Source organism: Octopus bimaculoides, chromosome 10 (assembly GCF_046866305.1).
Source record: "Octopus bimaculoides isolate indiv1 chromosome 10, ASM4686630v1, whole genome shotgun sequence".
Lineage (NCBI taxonomy): Eukaryota > Metazoa > Mollusca > Cephalopoda > Octopoda > Octopodidae > Octopus > Octopus bimaculoides.
Window position 1 is genome coordinate 65,921,822 of NC_142937.1, and position 23,222 is coordinate 65,945,043.

The following is a 23,222-nucleotide window of genomic DNA, read 5'->3' on the forward strand; positions in this document are numbered from 1 at the left end:
TAGTATAACAGGTTAGGCAACTATGTATAGGCTCCCCTGGGGTTAGTGTCACTGCTATAATAAATATGGCTTGCACTGCTAACTAGTCCAAATATTTATCACCTTAGGCATTGGAATGCAAGCCATCTTCATATTTAATCTGCCCTGGCAGTAGGTGGTAGCTGTTTGAGCTATGTAGTCAAATGGAGGAACTAGTTAAGCTTTCAAGTAAAATAGCAGTGCAATGCAAATAAGCAATACAAAAACATGTATAAATGTATAGAAATGTTTGTCCCATGCTTCTATAAGGAGATAAATATAGTATAATATATATAACTTCTATGCACATTTTTAGTTCTGACTTTTAGAAATTGGTTTCATTGCTTCTTTCTCTCCCTCTTGTATCTTTTCTTTTCTCTGTAAAGACTACATGCACACGTGTTTGTGTTGTCACATAGGCAAAGTGGTGAATTTTGATCGACGACAATTGTCTAACCAATTAGGTAAAAACTGCCGCAGGTGATGCTTAAAATTTAAAAGCAAGAGAGATGACTCCAATCAGATTAGTTGGTTGAACATTTTTTTACATATCAGGTCATCCCATAAGTTCTGTCCGAATTATGAATAAAGAAAACAAGTGATCAAATGTTATATTTAATTGAAATTTAATCATCAATGTACTTTGCCTGATTATCTATGACTTTCTTCGATTTATTTACAAGCTTTTCAATTCCATCAATGTAAAACTTTTTTGGTTTCGAAGCGAAGAACTCTGAAATGTTAGTTTCGACCTCTTCCTGGTTTGCGAAAGTTATGTCCCCAAATGATTCTGTAAACTACGAAGCAAATGGTAGTCTGAAGCAGCAAGGTCGGGAGAATAAGGTGGATGAGGAATTTTTTTCCAACCAAGTTCTTCAATCTTCTGTGATGTGATCTTTGCAGTGAGGGGTCGCGCATTGTCCTGATGAAACATTTCCTTTTCAATTGACTAAAGTGGGGCTTTTTTTCTTCAAAGTTTGGTTGAAATGCTCTGATTGCTGACAGTAGACTTGAGCATTGATTGTTGCATTAGGTGGTAACAATTCAAAGTGAATTACTCCTTTGCAATCCCACCAGATAGAGAGAACCTTTTTCCCTTGAAGTTCCCATCTTGGTTGTGGTTGAGCTTTTTCCCTTTTACCAAGCCACTGTTTACATTTAACATTTCGATAGAAGATCCAGTTTTCGTTACCAGTCACAAATCTATCCAAAAAGGGTGAAATGAGTTCGCGAGAATGGAGAGAAGAGCAGATGTGATCTCGGAATTTGCAGTTGCTTTTGGACAATTCATAAGGCACTCATTTTCCAAGTTCAGGAACCTTTCCAAGTTGTTGAAGATGACGATGAATAGTTGTATGGTTTGAATTAAGCTTTATTGCCAATTCTTCAACTGATAATGTAGGATTTTCTTCAAGGAGTTTATCATCAAACTCAACTGGATCTTCTTCTTCAAGGCTGAAATCTCCACTACTGAATTTTGCAAACCATCTTCTGCACGTTCTTTCATTCAAGCATTCTTTCCCAGAAACTGAGTGTATGTTTCGAGTCGCTTCAGCTGCAGAGTTTCCTTTTTTGTACTCATAAAGCATTATGTGCCTCAAATGCTCTTTGGATACTTCCATGTTAGAAAGGATTTTAATCAAAGAAATTTTAATTCTGTTATTCTTTAGAATAATATTTAATTAGTTTAAATGTACGCAAATGCATAAAAATAATTCTTAATTCCATTAGACATTCTAAAATACTTTTAAATTTCATTCAATTTTCAAAAAGGTAAAATCGGACAGAACTTTTGGGATGACCTGATAGATGCACAAAGAAAAAATTTCTAATTTTCTTTTTACTTTTAAATTAACTGTGTACAGTAATCCCTCACCATGTCACGGTTTAGTATTTAAGCTTATGTCCATTCCTCTGTGGTGTTTTGCATTTATTATAAATAAATATATAGAAACTATAAAAATGATTTAAAAAAAAAACATACAGTACAGTACTGTTTCTACTTTGTGGATTTTCACCTATCACAGAGGGTTTCGGAATGTAACACCTGCAATAGTCGAGGGATTACTGTATTATGACTTGTTGAAAGCTTTTCTAGACTGGTAACATTGGTGTGACTGGTACCTAGCTGCCAGGACATCTTCTAGTCTATGTCTTCAGGAAAAATCTGGACAAAGTTGGAACCAGAGGATCTGATGTGAATGCCTGCAACAAAATAAAATCTGTGAATGGCATTCATGGTTCAGTGGTGTCTAAAGCTGGTAGAGCATTATGCCTGGTACATGTATACATATATATATATTATATACCAAAATCTAGCAACAAAATCCTGGCACATCTGGACCCTATTACTTTACTGGTGGGTGGTGGGGACCTAAATAAATATTAGAAAGACTAAATATAATGTAGATTTATTTATTTCATTATCCTTCAACACTATAACTGGTTAAGCCTTTAAAATCTTAAGAGAAGTACAATGGCTGTGGAGCTAAGAATTTCTTTAACACAATGTCATGAGTTAAACTTATTTAACAGCTATACTGTTAAACATGTGGAGTAAGTTACAAGTACTCTGCTTATATGTGCCACAGCTCTCACTTCATTGTTAATTAGTGAAATGATCATAATGGATTTGAATGTAATGAATGGTTATAGTGTTTCTACAGGTACTATTTTACACTTCTCTTAATTTAGCACAGACATGTTACTGTGTTAGTTTCAGTTTATGATTGATTATATTTAGGAAGAATGTCTAGCTTTAAAAACGAAAGTTGGTGATGTTGGGAATTTCTTCAACAATGCACATGTGTGTTGAGAATCATTCTGCTGACGATAATATGGAAACCTCAGCATGAAATTATAAATAAAATTCAAGTCACTTTTCATGCCTGTGGGGTCTTCAATCTAACTCTTGTGTGACCATATCTCTACCAGAATTACACTGCTTATGTTTCAATTAATTTGCTTAACTCCTCTAAATTCTCTGTTTTGGAAATTACATGTAACATTTTCACTTGTTTGTATATCAAGCTGGTATTTAGAAGAATATTGTGAGGGGAATGTTTTAATCTAAAAATGAACACTTTGGTGACTTTGTATCATTAAATCTGCCAAGTATGTACTGAAAGGATTAAAAATAAAGAATGTAGGTGTTAACCCCACAAACTACTATTGTGCTCTTCTAACAAAGGGCCTATTCTGTTTGATTCACTTTTCAGTTATTGAAAAATAAAATTACACTGAAAGAATACCACTTTTTACTTTGCTGTTGTGGGCTTAGTTAAATTAGGGCATCTCCTTTTATGTTGCCCCTTTATTTTTGGAAAGAGTGGTGGAGAGAGTATGTGAGTCAGTTCCATTGTGTTGCTGAAATTTATTGTATCACTATTCAGAGGAAATTTTCCTGAAAATCATATGACTTGAAGTAGATGTGATAGATTTTGTGGCACAGGCTTTTCTACTTGAATCCTACTAATAGTTGAAGACTTACTGGCAGAAGCTTTTGCAATGTGGACAAAATGCTTAGCAGCATTTCTTTAGGAACTTTACGTTTTTAATTCAAATTCCACTGAAATCAACTCTTCCTTTCAGCCTTTTGGGGTCGATGGCATAAAGTTCCAGTCACGTACTGAGGTTGATTTAATCAACAAGATACCCGCCCCACAAAAGAATATTCAGACCATGTGCCTCTATTAGAAACAATTAATTTTTTTTCATTTTATTTTTTTATTTTTGTTAAACAGGTAAACATCTTGGTAGAGTTGGATCCTGTCTTAGAGGTAACTGACAAAATAACTATGTTGTGGCATATTGTGAGGCTTATAGCTTATTATATCATATCCATACCAACTTAGCTATTTATGTTTATAGATAATGTTTATGCAATGTTGCTGTTTGAATAGAATATTTGAGAAGTTAATTTGAATATTTAAGAAAAGCAACTGCTTTCATTGTTTTCATTGTTATTGTCATTGTTGTTTGGTTCCAGGTCAATTTGAATGAACAAAGAAAGCTATGATCAAGGGTACTCTAGTCATGGCTACCCTGTTAATATTGTATTTCTAAAACTACATTATCCTATGTGTCCTTGCCTTTTTATTCCAGTGGGGTGCAATTTAAGGGGAGGTTTGGCTGCTATTTCTTGTAGATCATATGACCAAGTAGAGGCTTCTTTGTTGGTTCTGCTTTTATAGCTGCTTGCTGTTAGACAGGTATGAGTGCAGGAACTTCTTGAGAGTTAGAATTGAGTGCAAATAACCTAAGTTAAGGACTGTGTATTGGTAATGTTGCTTTTAAATTTACATCTAAGGATACTTTGTTATTTCTCTGAGAAAAATGCTTTTACATGCCTCAGCAGTTATTTGGATTGACTTAAAGAATAGGAATATTGTTGAGAGATGTTAGCCATGATAGACTGGATTCCTCTCTAGTGAAAGGTGTATCAATCATACAAAAATATATAGAAATAATTACCAGCTTTATGAGTACCTACAATACAGAAACAATAGTTATTTTATCTTAACCTAAAATACTAAACCATGTTTACTATTAACCTTTTAGCATTTAAACTGGCCATATCCAGCCTAAATCTTATAGCTGTTATATGTTCAAACCAGCCACACCCAAACTCTCACACCTACCTAACAATGTCGTTCTAAGAATAAGCAAACACCTCATCAAAATTTCAAAGCTATGAGATAATGCAGGATTAATTCAAAGCAATGTGAATAAATAAGCATTACATTTGACAGTAATTTGAATGTTAAAGGGTTAAAGCATATGTACTTGCTACTTGTTGAATGATTTCCAAAGTACTTGAAGAGACAGTCATGTGGAAAATTAGAAGCTGAAACAATTTATGCAAATTTGCATAACTGGAGCATATGCTGGTATTTTCTTAAATATCTGAACTTTTTTTTTTTTTTTCAAATCTAAAATGTCAATTTCATCAAATTAGACATCCTGTCTTTTTCTGGTGTTGTAAGACGAAAAAAAGTACATTTATCAACTCCTGTCACTTAACTGATGAATCTAGTATTCTCATTAGATTCCAAACTGTGTTGGCTTACTGCAGCAAGTGAGCATGTTGCTATTACTGCTTATACATTTCCAAAAATGTTGTTGGTTTTTCTGTTATGTTTGTCTTCTGTGTTGTCTGATGTTCTTATAAACCACCTTAGACAGTTTTACTTGAACAAATACTTTATAGAAGGCATCGGCGCATTGCTGACAGAGACCGAGATATGTGGTGCATTGTTGTATTTGGGGGACCAGCTCACCACAACAAAATTGAGATCCTAAACCCAAAGTGTCATTTAATGTGTGTTGGTGTGGGTGCTAGTGTCACTTAAAAAACACTGGTGATGGTGCTGCAAAAAAAAAAAAAAGCACCCATTACACTCTATAAAGTGGTTGATGTTAGGAAAGGCATCCAGCCATAGAAACCAAACCAAAACAGACTATGGAACCTGATGCAGTCCCTGGCAATACCAGTTCCTGTCAAGCTGTCCAACCCATGCCAGCATGGAAAACAGACATAAACTAATGATGATGAACACTTTAGCATTGAGATTATTCAATCAAATGTGTTGATTATTTATTCATATTGTTTTGAATTAATCATACATATTCTTTTTGGATTGAAATTTTTATTAGGTAACTGTTAATTTTTAGAATGATATTGTAGGGTTGGTGTGAGGAGCCAGATCTGGCCAGTTTGAACATAAAACAGAGGTACAATATTTTGGCTGGCTATGGCTGGTTTAAATGCTATAGGTTTAAGTCTCTTCTTGAACAGCCTTGCTATGATGTTCTTCATTGTTTAGAGCAGGTATGGGCAACCCTTTTTCAAGAAGCGGGCCACATGAGACATCGTTTATTATTAGTCATACCTCACTACTAAAATTCAAGGTAATTTTTTGTTAGTATACCTTTCAGAAAGGCTCAAGGGCTGCAGTTTGTCCATGACTGGTCAAGAACAACATTATATGCTCTATTCAGTTATTGATTATATAACTTTTGCTCTTGAGTTATAAGTATGACAAAAGATCTTTTTTCGTGGTGGCTACAGTAGGAATGGTCCCATTCTATTGTTGCTCTCAAAAATATTGGTGCAGTTGGTAGAGATCTGGATATATTTTGAAGTAATCAATGTTCTGACTTAACATTTTCTGCTTCTGTCAATTAAATAACAAAAAATACTAATAATAATCAGTGGTTTTTGTTATTGAACAGCTCTGTCTCAGTCCATGATCAGACTTATGGACAAAGGCATTCCAGTTGTAATTATTTTATTATTTTAATGTCCTTATCTAATTTAGTAGTGAGTGTTTTGAGGGAGATTTGGCTGCTATTTCAAGCAGGTTAAGCAACTATTGGCTCAATATACAATGATTGATTCATTCATAGCCAGTAAAGAACAAGAAGAATGAAAAAAGTCAGTTTTGGCACTAATCTAGATACTCTGGAGCAATTAGTTTAGTTATTTTACTCTTTACACTCAATTTTCCATCTGCTTTAGTTGAATGGTAATGGAGGGGTATTTCTTTTGGATCTGTCTTTCTCCTAGTTTTGTAGATTTCTCTCGTTAACATATATAAAATGATGATGATTGTAATGCTGGTGATAGTCTCACACTTAGACAAGCAGCCATTTTTTTTGTTTTTCCTTGTTTTTTATTTTAGAAAGTGGAATATAAAATGTATGATTCACTCATTATAGAAATGAGAGGATGTTTTTTTTACCCCATTAGTATTTTTATGTGAAGTATGTGTTCATTCTGACTGACTTTTTAGCAGAACATTTTAAAAAAAGATGTTTTGCATTTTTAATTTATACCTTATATTGTGTGTGTGTGTGTGTGCTGACATGACTATGTGGTAAAATGTTTGCTTCCCAATCACAATTTAGTCCCAGTATATGGTACCTCAGGCAAGTGTCTTCTATTGCAGCCCTAGACTGACAATAAGCTTGTGAGTGGATTTGGTAGATAGAAACTGAAAGGAGCCTGTTGTGTGTGTGTGTGTGTGTATATATATATGTGTGTGTGTGTGTGTGTGTGTGTGTGTGTGTGTGACTGTCTTCTAGCCTTGACATCACATAATAGTTGTAAATGAGTGTCACCATAATGCAACCAGTATCCTTTGTTTCCAGTAGTCTGTGAAAATATATCTGGTCAGGGGAAATATTAGCTTACTTGGTAACTGGTTGGAAGGACGTTTGGCTGTAAAACAAGAAAAAAAAATATCCACCTCAACAAATTCTGTCCAACCTCTATGCATGCATGGAAGTGGCTGTCAAAATTTTGATTTTTTTTTTTTTTCCACATCCAAAATAGAGACAAGTACCAACACTTCCATGTAGCACACTTAAACAATTGTGGCAGATCTCTTACCATGAATAGCCACCAATAGCCTTGTTAACCCACAAATAAAGAATATTTATCCAACAATGCAGTGTTAAGCACTCATTCTCACTGTCCAATGTTAGCATGTATATCTTTATGTGTGTGTATAAAAAGCCTTTCTAATTTTTTGCTTGTTACTTAACATCCAATTTTCCATATTTAAAAGATTAGTGGGGTATTTTTAAGCTTTATTTTAATATGGATATTAATGAAAGAAATAAGTAGGGCATTATATTTCAATCTACTAAAGCTATAAAATAAAAATGGTCCCTGTTTTTCTGCTAGGGTCAGTGGTTTGAACTCGTATTACAGCTATTTAAAGGACCTGTTGTGTAGCTATATTTTTCCTGAATGTATTCTGGAACATTCATCATATTTAATGATAGCCATATGACCTTCATGATTTTAAAGACAACTTTTACTTTGCACTGAAGGCATTGCTATTTTTTGGCTGATGTATTTTTATTATTTATAAAGTGTGTGTGTGCATGTTTTTTTTGTTTTTTATTGTGTGTGATAATTAAAAGAATTTAGAAACAAGCATTAATTGTGTTGTGTATGTGAGAGTCATCCTCATTAAAACTGTCCTGAATTCTACTATAAATTCAGACATTGAACAATAATTTTCAGTTGGAAAATTAGTTTGTCTTTCCTTTTGGGATGATTTTATAAATTACTTTACAAGAACATCAAAGGTATAGTTGCTATTATTAAGTCGAGAGTATGACTATGAGATTGTGTATGGTTATTAGACAACTAGTCGAGAGGTTGGTGGTTCAAATCTCATCTCTGGTCAAGATATTTAACTCTCAAAATGGACCATTCCAGCTAGGTTAACCCTTTAGCATTCAAACTCACCATATCCAATCTAGATATTCTACCTGATTTATTTTCAAACCAACCAGATGCAGCCTCTCGCAACTACCCTACAATGTCCTTCTAAAACTAAGCAATCACATCATGAAAACCTCAACTGCCAGATAATGCATGATTAATTTAAAACAATGTGAATAATGCTAAAGGGTTATAGTAATTTATTGTAGTATAGGAATGACTAGCCTTTCAAGTCATCATCATTATTACCATGATCATCATCTTTATTTTACATTCATGAGTTGGATGAGTCTTCTCCAACATTAGCGTCTTGCCACTTGTTACAATCTTTTGTCAACTTCTTTTTGAGATTCATCTTCTTCCTATATCTTCTGTTGCAATTTCCTTCACTTTGGTTGTTTGATATTTTCATCTGTCATCCTCTATGTAATTCACAGCCCATATCAGCAGACTCTCCTTTCTTGCATTCTCTTAGATGTAGTTTTTCTCTCAATCCATTTGTGCTTTGTTTTCCATACACATTAACATTGCACTTGCAGTTCAGCACACTCACACATTCTCTGCATTCAGTACCTATGATTGCTACCATGCAGCACTGTACATGAAGAGAACCCAATGTTGCAACTGAGGAAATTGCTTCCTGAACATCCTCTTTCCCATTCTTACTCTGGCTGCTGTGATTCTGAGTTTTTTTTAAAGAATTCTTCTCCAGAATGCACTTAGTGCTAAATATGCTAGTGTGTCATCTGCTACATATGAAGTTCCTCTTCTCTTGCTTCTTGTGATCTTGTTGCACCTCTTGTGCAGAGTTTAGACTGGGTGCACTGTATAGAATTCTTACCATGGGTTTTCTTCACTACAACTGTGAAGCTTCGTTTTTCCATGACATAAGAGGAAGAAGTGTTACTGTGTTAGGTAGGCCTTGCAATCTATGAGTGAAGATTAAAATTTTTTATGTCATAGATAATTGATATTAATGAGGTTGACACCATGGTAATAGGTAGGACAGCTAGTTGAGAATTGAGACAGCCTTCATAACACTGGGTAAGGATGGCATACTTGGGAATTGGTAGTCTTCGTGTAGTTGATAACTACTAAGGTATTAAGACAAACTAATGGTAGTTAGGCATTTTTGTCCAGATTAAGACAGAGAAAGGAGGATAGGGATCTGCTCGTAAACTGCAGAGATGTATTTACATTTCTCCTCTAGTTTTATTGTCATCATTTTAACATCCACTTTCCCATGCTTGCATGGGATTGGATAGTTTGTAGGGTCATATTTTTAACACCCCAGTTTCCTTCCTATTGCTAACCTTCACCTGTTTCCAAGCAAAGTAATATTTCCTCATGGTTAGACATATTTTCATGGACGATTGGAAATAAGCAATGCCATGTATGTCAGTGACACTTAGTTACAACTATCACACGATGTCAAGACAGGGAAATGCAAAACACACAAACAATGAGCTTCTTTCAGTTTCTGTCTATTAAATCCACTCACAAGGCTTTGGTTGGCTCTGAGCTATAGTAGGAAACACTTTCCCTAGGTGCCATGCATAGGAAATTGAATCTGAAACCATATGGTTGTGAAGTTGACTCCTTAAAACACACATCTAACTGGGTTAAAGAACTAGGTCAGGGGAAATTCTTTTCATCTTCCGTATGAATCTAGCAAGGCTGGATGCTAATTGTTACTATTAACCATTCAATTATGAAACGAGTTTTCAGTTTATTGTGTAACAGGCTAAGATAAGCAAGGTATTAAAGATTGAAATTATTACCATTTGGTCAATAATCCAGCTATTATTTATTCATCTGCATATTATTTATTTCTTTTCCTGAACCTATTTCCCTCAACCACTAACTTTAACCACAAAGGAATAGGAATACCAACTTTTTACAAAGTGCTTTTATGTAGTATGAAATGGAATTGTATAATTCTCTTTCACACATCATCAACTGTTTCAAAGTGTCTGTATACAAATTCAAATCTCAACCAAAATCTCACCATTGGTGCAAGGTTTCAAGAGGTAAACGTTCTGTAAGAGTTGCTTGTATTTCAAATGCCAGCTGAATACAACTAGTTTTCTGTATAGTTTTAATGACAATACTTTCAGTTAAGTATCATTTTGTATTTTAATTGCTGCTAAATGGTTAATCTGATGAACTGTATTATCTTATTTATTGGACAAAAGAAACAAAATGTACTGGTTGACCTCATTGAATTTAGATAATAATCTGATTCCAGAGGTGTCGTTGTTTAGCCACATGTCACCTCTAATAGAGCAACCAAAGACAATCCAGCCATGATCATCTCCTTTTACATCAGCAGTATGCACCATGAACCACAATTAATTCTCTTTTAAGATAGCAGTGTATCATATGATGGATATTTGGTTGCTATTTCTAGGTTGAACAATTATGTAGAGACTACCTTGTTAGCTTGTGTGGTTATGTGGTGAGGGTGTGTACTTGTCTGGAGATGTGGTAAGAGAACGAAGCAATATAGGCATAGATATACAAACATTTCATTTTAGTTTGTCTCTTATTATAAATCCAGCTTGTGTTAATTACTGGATAGGATGGTCTGCAATGTAAGGTTATCAGCAAGTGGGGGGAAGTTTAATTCTAATTCATTTCTAACCAATTGTATGGTCAAAACCATTGATCCGACTTTGCACAAGATTCCTGTATAATATTATTAACTAGTTAATTCTTTTCCTGAATTACAAAAGTGCATAGCCCACGAACATCATTCATCATTTAATAACCACTTCTCCATGCTTGCATAGGTCAGGCAGACTGTCTCTTGGTCAGATGCCCTTACTGGTTTCCAAGCAAGGTAATATTTCCCATGGTCAGACATGTTTTTTACAGGAGATAGGGAATAAGCAACACTACTCGTATAATGGTGGTGCTTTTTTTACAACCATCATGCTATCATGACAAGGAAACACACACGCAATGGACTTCTTGCAGTTTTTGTCTATTAAATCCACTCGCAAGACTCTGGTCATCCTGGAGCTATAACCAAGTGCTGTGCAGTGGGACAGAACTCCAAACCACATGGTTGGAAATCAAGCTTCTTAACCAAACCAGCCACAACTACGCTTATAAGCAGATGCAAAGCGAGTCACTTGGACAGCATGCTGATCTGTTGTAGCTGGTTTGAACTTGGTACTGATATATATATGAGAGAGAGAGAAAAATCTGTTTTCCTGGGGCTAAAAAAAGGTAGTAACATCATTCTGATCAGGACTGCCACTTTACGTTGGCAAATAGACTTCACTCTGTAGTACTGTTACTACTTATTTCTCACTCAGAGATTTAAAACTAATTATTTTTCTCCTTATATGTATATATATATATATATATATATATATATATTGTGTGGTGGTGTAGCTGAAAGCAATCTGTATATAACTTGGCAAGTGCTGTAACCTGTAATTCACTCACATTGCTTAATGGGTTTTGAGAAGTTTATTGTGGTCTCCTTCCTCTTCACATTACCTGCTCAGTGATGTGTTTTTGACTCTAGGTAATCTATGTTTGCCTTTTTCTTTTATTTTGAAGTCTTCAAGATGATGACAATCTAGCTTCACCCAGAACCCTAGTTGACATCATTTTTATTGTTTGTTGCTTTTTGTCAGTAAGTGACCTTTGCTGTAACATGTCATGTTTGCATTGGTACATGAAAAGCACTGGTGATGGTGCCATGTAAAAAGCACTATAGTGGTACCATGTAAAAAGCACCCAGTACACTCTCTAAAGTGGTTGACATTCAGAAGGGCATCCAGCCATAGAAACCATGCCAAGACCAACAATGGAACCATCCAGCCCTTGCCAGCATGGGAAAAGAATGTTAAATGATGATCTAATAAAAAATTTTTAAATGCAGGTGTCCAGCATTTCATGTATTTTCTAGAACTTGATAACTAAACTTTCACTGGTCAGCAAAATTTATCCCATTTATAATTCTCAATTGTATTGTTTCATGACACAATTATGTATCTAATGTACTGCAGCACCTCATTTCTTGCCCATCCCTGCCAAATTCCATGGCACCTCATTTCTAGCCCATCCCTGCCAAATTCCATGGCACCTCATTTCTAGCCCATCCCTGCCAAATTCCATAGTGCCTCATTTCTATTGCAACCAAAGTATAAGCAAAATAAAAAAATTGTTGATCTTTTTCTGCAATTAACTTATATTTATACACTATGTTATGACTGTTGTGCATGATAAATTTAAGCGGATTGAGATATGAAACAACAAAAAGGAAAAGAATTCTTGCTGGTATTTTTGCCAAATTTTGTCAATCTTGGGTTGCATATTTTAGTAAACACACCCATGTCATCTTGGATACCAATTTTTGCTTGCTTTTTGTTTGTATAATTTCTTCAGGTTGAGGCACTGTGTTCTCAGAGCATTGGAGCAAAACAGCTATTGCTCTCTCTAGAAACTGGGCATTTGCTTTTTATTGAGATCCAGAAGCTAAAGTGGACATTTTTAAACTTCATCTTGTTCTTGAAATGTGAAATCTTTCACTCATATGGTTTCTCGTCAAGTCATATCACTTGATGTCCAATCTGTAAAGTAACATGTTAGTGCAGACAAGAGACTTAGCAAATGAGACTCTATACACTTGAGTATGACATGATTAGAATTTTTAATTCCTTTTCAAATCATGAAGCTGCATTGTAATTCTATCTCGGAGAACAACAGTTTTGTCAGTTGGAAGTCAATACATTCTCCATTAGTTTTAGCATCTTTCTTTTAGACTGGATCCATGCTGGGGCACTGCCTTGAAGTGTTTTGTCAACCAGATCAACCATAGTATTTATTTTTCATGCTTGGTCCTTATTCTTTTGGTCTCTTTTTCCCAAACCATTAAGTTAGAGGAATGTAAAGAAACTAACACCAGTTGCCAAGTCGTGGTGAGGGACAAATACACACATGCATACACATATTTGACAGGCTTTTTTTAATATTCATCTATCATCCACTCATAAGGACTTGGTTGATCCAGGCTATAGTACAAGACTTATTCGAAGCACCATGCAGTAGGATTGAACCCAGAACCATTGTTTGAGAAACCAGCTTCTTACCACACAGTCATACCTGCACCTTTATCCTGAACTCTAGCTGACTTCCTTTTCATTCCTTTTTGTCAATTTGTGATATTTGCTGCAACATATCAGTATATACACATATTAATGCTAACTTTATGTGCTTAAATATATTAGCAATATAAGCTAGTCTGCACTCGAAAAGTCATCCATGAATGGGTTAGACTTTTTTCTTTCATTTTCACTGATAAGAAAGAGCATAATTTCTTTTTTTAAATTGATGTACATGTGACAATTTTACTTCTGAATAACCATATTTCATTAAAGTGATAAGAGATTTAGAGTAAACATTCATACTCAAACACTTGTGTAAAGATAAGACTTTTTGAGGACTTACCTTTGGTTTTGAGGACCCTGGAACATTAATAACAGCTGGCAGTTTATCCTTCAAGGCATTGATCATTAAGAAACAGTGAGTTGTAATTATGTATAGGTTAAGGTTTCTTGCTAGTGTTACAAAACCTTTGAGAATACCAGTCATGGCTGGGGTAACATCAGTGCAAATTCCAGCACAGATTTTCCCAGACATTTTGTTGAATGTGAAATATGAGCATCTTGTTTCAAAAATATCATTAACTGTTACGGTTATTTTAACTTCCTTAAGGAAGTTGGCTGTATCATTCTGAGCAAACAAAACAAATTCCATCAAGTAACACTTCCCAGTTATGTCTGTCATTTCATCAATTTCAAGGACATATAAAATACTATCTTCTACATCTGCTAACATTCTTAACAATGCTTTTATATACTATCATTTGAGAGTGGTCATCATTATTGCCATCAACATCGTCATTTAATGTCCGTTTTTCATGCTGGCATGGGTTGGGCAGTTTGACAGGACCAGGCTCCAGTTGTCTGTTTTGGCATGGTTTCTGCAGCTGGATGCCCTTCCTGGTGCCAACCACTTTACAGTGTGTTCTGAGTGTTCTTTTACAAGGCACTAACTAGGGGTATCTTTTTAATTTGATACCTCATTCCCAAACATAATTCAGATCTCTCTTTTCAAAGAGGTCTGATCAACTGTCTCCAATATTGTGCAGCTGTCATTTTCTTGGTAATCTATTCTGAAGCAACAAATTTAGAAACTAGAGGCCTTTGACTTTTTTTAGAGGATGTAGAGCCTTGCTTTTAAGATTTGTAGGAAATATCTTGAAGTAATCAACATGTTTTCCTACCAAATGAATGTTGACTTGTAAAATTACACTATAATTTTCTTGGCATCACAGTTTCATGCTTAATTTTTCCAACAAATGAGACACTGAAAAGGTGGGCTTTTTTTCTTATTCAGACCAGTTGAAAATGAATAACAGATAACATTCACTTACCCTTCACGTATTTCAAGCACTTGGAACTAGTTGGCCTGGTTGACACTGCATCATCATCATTCTCAATCACTAAATCACAAGAATCATTTACTAATGTATACAGAGTGTAAATTTTTCTTCACTTTTTGTTTTTTCTGTTCATTTTGATTGAACTTCTATTTCAAATGCAAACAAACATTTCAGCTAAATATCAAATTGACTACTTCAAAATATCAGCTGAATTGCACAGAAATTATAAGCTCAAGGTAGCTTCAATACCTTTAATCAGGAGTTAAAGATTTAACTTTAAAAAACAAAAGGATTTATAACTTATCAAATTCATCTTATCATTCTCCTTATCGTGGAGGAAATGTTTGCACCACCACTATTTTGTTCCAGAGTGACAGCATTGGAGTAATTTTTTTTTAACTGCTGCTTTTGTCTGTGATGTTTTCTTGCTCATTCTTTGGTTGTATTTATAGATAAGAACATTAAATTCCTTTCATTTCTCTGAATTTTTTTTTCTCTTTCGGTTTATCAATTTATTTTACACGTACTGTTCTTCATTTGTACAAATCTGGAAGTAAAAAAAATTATTTCAGTAAATATGATAAACTAAATAAAATATAGGTTCCATCAAGGCCATTACAATTCTGTCTCTGAGGTTTGCTTTAGAAACATTAGCTATTTTTTTCTTTTGGCATAAACCTGCATGTTGTTTAATGTACCATTGTATAGATTGACACAAACCCAAACTTATTTACCTTTCTTCATGTGTTTAAACTTTCAATGGCTCTTATAACCAAGATTATCAATTGTATAGCTTATCAAAGGCCTCTAGTTGCTAGATTTGTTGCTTCAGAATAGATTACCAAAAAAATGATGGCTGCACAATATTGGAGACATTTGATTAAATCTCTTTGTAAAGAGAGATGTGAATTATGTTTGGGAATGAGGTATCAAATTAAAAAGATACCCCATGTTAGTGCATTGTAAAAAAAAAAAAAAACTTTCAGAAAACACTGTAAAGCAGTTGGCATCAGGAAGGGCATCCAGCTGCAGAAACCATGCCAATACAGACAACTGGAGTCTGGTGCAACTCTGGTTTGTTAGCTCCTGTCAAACTGCCCAACCCACACCAACATGAAAAACAGACTCAGCATTTTAAAAATTATTTTGCAATATATCCACATGAGACAGCCTATAAGTTTATCATAGCAGAGAATGTTCTTCAGAAGATTAGCTGTTTTATCAGCAAGATGAAAGTAAGACTTTTTTTTTTTTAATGTTTTTGAGAAAATATTTTATCCAAGTTAGGTACTTAGTAAATGTATTCATGGTCCTGTGTAAATAATTTGCTGGATTTATTCCTAACATGATCTGACATTCTGGAAAGACTCATTTCGTCAGTGGTTTCATGCCATTTTCTATTGAGGTGATGTTCCATATGTTTTTTGGCAGATGTATTTATCACTTCAGATATAATTCTGTATAAATATTCAAGAGGAAAAAAAATCTATTTCTGTCTTATCTCAATGCGTGGGTTGGCATTGGTCCTGAAAACTTAGTTATATACTACACAGCATCAATCATTCCATTTGTTTATATAATTTTTTTCCATTTCAGTTTAATTTTCTCTGCTGTTAAAGTCAGAAACAATAATGCTTATGTCATCTACAGTAAAATTGAAATATTTCTGCCACTTATTTCAGTCAGTATCTTGAGAGTTGAACTTTCAAATTTATCTTTTGAATGAGTTGGTGTTATGGTGTGTATAAAGTTTGAAAACAATATGCAGAAAATACCATTGGACTTTTCTGATTTTGAGTTTCCTTAAACTTTCTTCAGATCATATATTCCAATGTCATGTTTTCTTTTTGCAGAAGGAACATCAATAAGAGGCCTTTATAGGGGCCTTTGATGTTACTGTAGTTAATCCTGCTCAAGAAGACTTATGATATGGAGATGAGTGAAAATATTTTGAAGATTCTATAATGGCTGAGTGATTTGATTCATTGATCTAAAAGTCTGGAGTTCATATACTACCTCTAATATAGATTTATTGTTATTACTATGAGTAATATAAAGTTATTGTCATTACCTGGTTTGCTTCTAATAGCCTGGCTAAAATAAATCTCAGTGATTCCAAAGCAGTGAAGCAAATATTTGGAAAGAGGTAACTTAGTATAAATTCTGAAAATAAGTTCATCCAACTGGCAATGTTTACAAAGTATGTAAATTTACCTATTCATCCAACCCTTGCTGTTCTAAAACAGTAGATGTAATATCTTTTAGAAAAAAAATAGTTGGCTTTTCCCTCTTTTCTTTTAATTTACAATTCTTTCAGTACACTTTGTGACACTGATGTATTGGTTGAAGTGTAGAAGGTGGCTAGAACTAAGTTTCTTTTGTGTTATATGTGTGATTTTCACTATTACATAACTCTCGCAAAGAAAAACTGGAGAAGAAAAACTGAAATTACAATATAATATAAAAAACTGTATTGAATGGGTCACAAGCATAAATAATGATTCCATAGAAGTATGATTTTCATTTATATCAATCAAATGCAGTTCCATAGAAGCTTTGCACCAAAAAAGTCTTAATTTTACTCTTCTAATGTACATGTTCAAATGCAGGCATTGTCATTTATAGCATCCATTATACATTGTTGTCTGTCATTGTAGACCTGTGGAAGGAGTTAGCATGTGTATAACATGGTGTACAATTTTAATAGTTGCCCACCCAAGCATCCTCATACGCACACATCCACTCTTTCTCTATGCATCTTCTACCTTGAGGGCATACTCTGCTACCTCATGTCCATCTTTTCTTTCTTTCCTGCTGGAGTGAACATGTACCTTTTACAGAGCAAGACCCCTACTCCTGACCCTTTTACCTATTTTAGTCTCTCTACACCTGGCACAATGCCTCCACTCTCAATACTGTACCCCAACTCTGTGAACCAGTCTTGTCTTGCATGTCACTTGATGACCCCCAACTAATGCTGGTGCCATGAAAAAAAGAACCCAGTACACTCTGTAAAGTGGTTGGCATTAAGAATGGCATTCGGCCATAGAAACCTTGCCAAAACAGACAGTGGAAACTAAAACACCCTTCAGGTTAGTGAGATACTGATGAACTGTCCAACTGATGTCAGCAGGGAACCACTGTGTCAAATGATGATGATGATGATGGTAATGTAGTAGTGGCTGTTGAAAGACACGACTGAGTTGACAGAATGATGGTCAGTCAAAGTGTCTTTGGCTGTATCGTGTGAAGGGCTCTCTATTGTGTTAGTTCCCAAGATATTTTGCTAGCTTAGTCTAGCTAGCTTCAGATAGATACCCTGGATAACAGATTATGACATAGCTAATGAATGTTTAACCCTTTCGTTACCAACCTGGCTGAATCAGGCTCTGGCTTTGGGTACAAATGTCTTGTTTTCATAAGTTTTGAATTAAAATCTTCCACCAAACCTTAATTACAATTTATGTTCCTAACACTAGCTGAATGATAGCTAAGTTATTTTACTAAATTCTTTGTTACATTTAAAGTAATTGAGAGAAACACAGAGCATCTTAAAATAAATACAGTAATGAAAGGGTTAAATAGCAGTGTGGTGTTCAAATATTGCCAAGAGTTTAGCTCAAAGAGGGATGTTCTTGACACAATTGCTATTTGACAGACATACAGTATAAAAAGTTGTTAGGCTGTCTCAACATCTGATGATGTATAATGGTGACTTAAAAAAAATTTATTGGAAAAATAATTTACATTTATGTATAGTTTTGACTAAAAAAGCAGCACCTGTGATCCTACAAGACTGATGTAATGAAGGGATGAATTTACTCTCAATTTGGTGAATGAGCTCGAATGCTTGCAACAGAGTGAACACTATTAAAGGCACTCAAAAGGTAACTGGTGGTGTTAAACTGGCTGATAGATTAAGTGTATGTTAACTGTATTACCTAGACATGCTAGCAGCTGAGGACTTAGAAATACCAAAACTTCACAAATTACTATTTTGTATATTTCTTCCTCTGTTGTTTAGTCTTTTACTGTAAATCAATTCTATAATCTTTGACCATGTATGTTTATTAGGTTTTGTTAAATCAGCAGCTGGGAGGTGAAGAAATATGCAGAGCTAATGGTGTTAATGGGAGGAGTAGTTTTCAGGTGAAATCAAGATCAATATACTGTTTTAACCTCTTGCTACAGACCATTCTTTGTTATTGAAATCTTTTAATTTAATGTCTGGTTCTGCTTGTGGAATAGAATACTTGTAAATGTTTTCCAAAGTAAATTAATATTGGTAATTGTACAATGAACAATGTTAACAATACACAGAGATCTACCAAATTTCTAAAGGAAAACATGGCAAAGTTAGTATAAACAATTGAAGGATTGGAATGGTATTATTAATTCTTTGAATAAATAATTAAGTTCCAAGAGCTTTCTTTCTTAAGTCAATCACATTCTGATAATACATTGTCATCTGAGACCAGATTCAAACACAGCATCTCCAGTTGATCTACTCTATTTTTATCATCCTTCAGTCTATTGTCTTACCATTCTTTAACCCTTTTCACACCAACCTGCCTGATGCTACCCTTGATTCTAAGATACAAATTTGTTTTAACCCTTTAGCATTCAGATTTTTCTGTCAAATGTTATGCTTGTTTACTCACATTGATTTGAATTACTCATGCATTACCTTGTCTCTCTGAGATTTCAGTGATGTGATTGCTTATTTTCAGAATAACATTGTAGGGTAAGTGTGAGAGGCTGGATATGACCAGTTTGAAGATAAAACAAGAAGATTATTTTGACCAAATATGGCCAGTTTAAATGCTAAAGGGTTAAAATTGTCTGTATTAAACCCTTCCATCAAAATTTCTTGTAAATGCATGGCTCAGTGGTTAGAGCATCGGGCTCACAATCATGAGGTCATGAGTTTGGTTCTCAGACCAGGCTGTGTGTTGTGTTCTTGAGCAAGACACTTTATTTCACATTGCTCTAATTCATTCAGCTGTAGAAATGAGTTGCAATGATACTGGTGTTAAGCTGTATGAGCCTTTGCCTTTCCCCTGGACAACATTGGTGGTGTGGAGATAGGAGGCTGGTATGCATGGGCAACTGCTGGTCTTCCATACATAAATTGCCTGGACTTTTGCTTCAGAGGGTAACTTTCTCAGTGCAATCTCATGGTGCTTTGTGACTGAAGGGGTCTTCCTAATGTATGTTCTGAACACCAGCTTATTTAGGACTTGTAAATAAAGTTACATTACTAAACATTTTCATTGTTTTCAAAATTAATTGAAACAAAGGCAGTGTATTTCTAAAGAAATATGGTAACAAAATGATTGACATACAATGATATAAGGTATATGAATAGTGAACACATGAAATTCCTATAGGAAGTTAAGGGAGGTTAGGTAAGGAATTTGAATTTTAACTCTTTAGCATATCAGGCCCAAATATACCACTTGTTTTATGCTGATCAGTCAAATCTAGCTTCTTACAACATCTCTCTCAAAATAAACAGTCACCTCATGAATATCTCAAAACTACAAGATAATGCATCATTAACTGAAAATAATGTGAATAAATAAGCATTACATGTGGCAAAATGATCTGAATGTTAAAGGGTTAAATTTAACAATAACAAACATTGCTGTTATATTGGTTTCAAAATTTTTGTACAAGGTCAGCCATTTCAGGGAGGGAGCGAATTGATTACATTGACTCTAGTGCTCAACTGGTGCATTTGAACCCAGAACTTAAAGATGGATGAAATGCTGGTAAGCATATTGCCTGGTGTGTTAATGATTTTGCCAGCTTGCTGCTTTGAGTATTGCTATAATTGCTACTTGACTTGTTAGTACCATTCACCAGGTTACTTACATATTGATCCTGATTTTTTTTTTTTTTTTTTTTTTTGTTATTGTCTGGTCTTTTCAATCTGGCTTTATGGAGTCAAGTACAGTAAAAAGATTTGTCCAATAATTTTTCAACTCAAGAATCTAGCAAGTGTACCAGAATCTAAACTCTTAAGTTTCTACTTACCAGTTTATTCTGTGATTTTGCTTAACAGTTTGTTTAATTATTAACTGCATTTGTTTCTTCAATGAATTTTTATTTATATTTCATGTATTACTTTCAGGTAAGTGGAATCTTCTGCTCAATCCATGCTATGTAACAAAGAGGTTAGCCTTTTAGCAGCAACTATTTGCATATTTTGAACCCTTATAGTGGTAGGTGGTTTTTCCTTTATTTACTTTTTTATATTTCACTTTTAAAGAAACCAAAAGCAGTGTGAAAATTTATAAGGTGTTTACAGCTCATACACTAGTGGATGAACAACAAATCTTGTTTTGTTAATATTCACATCTTAAATTTAAACTTAAGTTTGTTTTTGAGAAAGAATCTATTGGACAGAGATCTTCTCTTTGGATCAATCAATCCAATTTATTATTGATCATGGTATATCACGGTATAAACCAGACTACCTGATATCATTATACATTGCTGGTTATAATGTGCTTGGTATCATTTCAGTTTTCAAATGATGCTAACCTGTTCGCTAGGCAAGCAGACCAACATTTCCCATGATTATTCCATTGTAGGATTGACCATTTACAGCTGAGCTGATAGAAGCAATGTGAAGTGAAGTGCTTTGCTCAGAAAACAACACTCCTCTCGGTGAAGGAGTTGAACCCATGATTTAGCAATTATGAGTGCAGCATCCCAACCACTAGGCCACAAGTCTTCACAATTCATTATATAATAGAAAATGGAAAATGTCTTTTGTCTATCATAGCTGTCATATTTACATTTTGTTTTGTGTATTTGCATGTATGGAGTTTGATAAATAATTTTTTTCCAGGTTATCAACGAAGGTGTTCATATAAAAATGTTGGTGGTTGACTAATTTTCTTGAAATGGTTGTTAGTCACTAACTCTTTTCATATTATATATGTAACTATGTGAAAATTATTTTAGCTTATTACCTGAAGTAGGAGTAGATAAAAGGAGACTTGGGAATAATTTGTTATGGGAGAACACAAGGCCTGAAATAAGACATGATCAAGATAGATAACTTGGTGTTGTATTACAGATGTATCCAACTTAAACTATGTCAGCATGAAAAAATGGAATGTAACAATGGTGATGGTGATTATTATTTCTCAGCAGGAGAAGTAAGTTTTCTAGAAAAGAGCCAGGAATTTGTAGTTTCATTGTTCTGAGTTCAAATTTCATGCCTCTCAGATTATAAAATAGTTATTGTACAATTAGGTCCCAGAGTTGACTTTTGCTATGCTTTGATTCCATTTACAAAAACTAGCTTTCTGCCTCAGAAAAATATTTTTGTACCAGTTTTTATGATATCTGCATAGTTAAAAGTACAGGATTCAGGCAGTGACAGAGCATCGTAAAAACTAGTACATCTTGATATTTATATATTAATAATGTTATATTAGCAAAAATGGCATTCTTGCACATGATTACCTTCCTTTTATGGCCATCTTCATGCTGACAGCATGTACTTAGTTTTCTGTGCTGAATTATATAGTGAAGACAAGAAAAAGAGAAAAAGACAACACAGGTGGGACAAGTTTTAATGGATATTGCATTAACTTAATGCTTAAGAAAGGAAAGGAAAGAATCTCAGTGGCCCTTCATCAAAAGAAAAGTAAAGGAGGAAAGCGGAGGTAATGGGATGAGAGTATGTGTAGATGTGCTGGAAAAGGGAATTGGAGGAGCAGGTAGAGTAGGAGAGTAAAAATGGGTTTCAGGGTGGTGGGGACTGGGTGCTGTTGGAGGAGGGATTGGCATGAAAGAGAGTACAGTTTATGTAACTTAATGTAGGTGATGAAATAGAGAAAGTGGGTGGTTCAGGTGGTAAATGAAACAATGAAGAAGCAAGGAAAGGAAGAGGAGGTAGGCCTGGGAAAGAAGGTTGGGGTTGTGAATTTGTTAAAGTGTGGATCAGAGGGTGGCATAGGAGGAAACAGGAGTTGTGGAAGAAGATGGGCTCGATAGAAGGGTTTGGAGTAGAAGGTAAAAGTGGAGTCGAAAACCATGAGGGATTATGCAGTGGTGCATTGAGGAAAGTGGCTTGGCTGAAGTTAATATATTTTGGAGAAGTGGTAGATAAAGTGGAGGTATGATTTGGAACGGAAAGAAGTGAGGGAAGCAAGGAAAATACAGAAGTTGAACATGTTGGGAAAATGAAAATCATAAAATGAGGGGAAAAGGTGCCAAAAAAATGACAAAAATTATAAATGGAGAAAAGGAGTTGGGGATGGAATATGTACACTATTTACATTAGGTTATTGTCTGCATATTGATTGTTATGTGGTGATTTGCTGTATTTGGTAAGACATGTCAAGCTAAGCAAAATTACTATCTTCCACACATACAGGCTTGTTCTTTCAGGTGCTGCTGCCACTTAAAAAGCACCTGTATCAGTGCTGCATAAATGCACCTGTGCTGGTGGCATGTAAAAAGCACCCAGCACACTTTAAG

The 23,222-nt window shown here is 34.6% G+C and overlaps 1 protein-coding gene across 11 annotated transcripts in view; it reads left to right on the forward strand.

The window, feature by feature from the left end:
- LOC106879758 (WD repeat-containing protein 47) overlaps positions 1-23,222 on the forward strand; it is a 107,982-nt gene that overhangs the window by 35,628 nt on the left and 49,132 nt on the right. For 6 of the 11 annotated variants that reach the window (XM_089358727.1, XM_052971256.2, XM_052971255.2 and 3 more), the window contains exon 2: positions 3,762-3,797. The exons of the other annotated variants lie outside the window; for them this stretch is intronic. In XM_089358727.1, the coding sequence (XP_089214853.1) occupies positions 3,762-3,797 (36 nt within the window). The remainder of the gene's footprint in view (positions 1-3,761; positions 3,798-23,222) is intronic. 11 annotated transcript variants of the gene reach the window in all.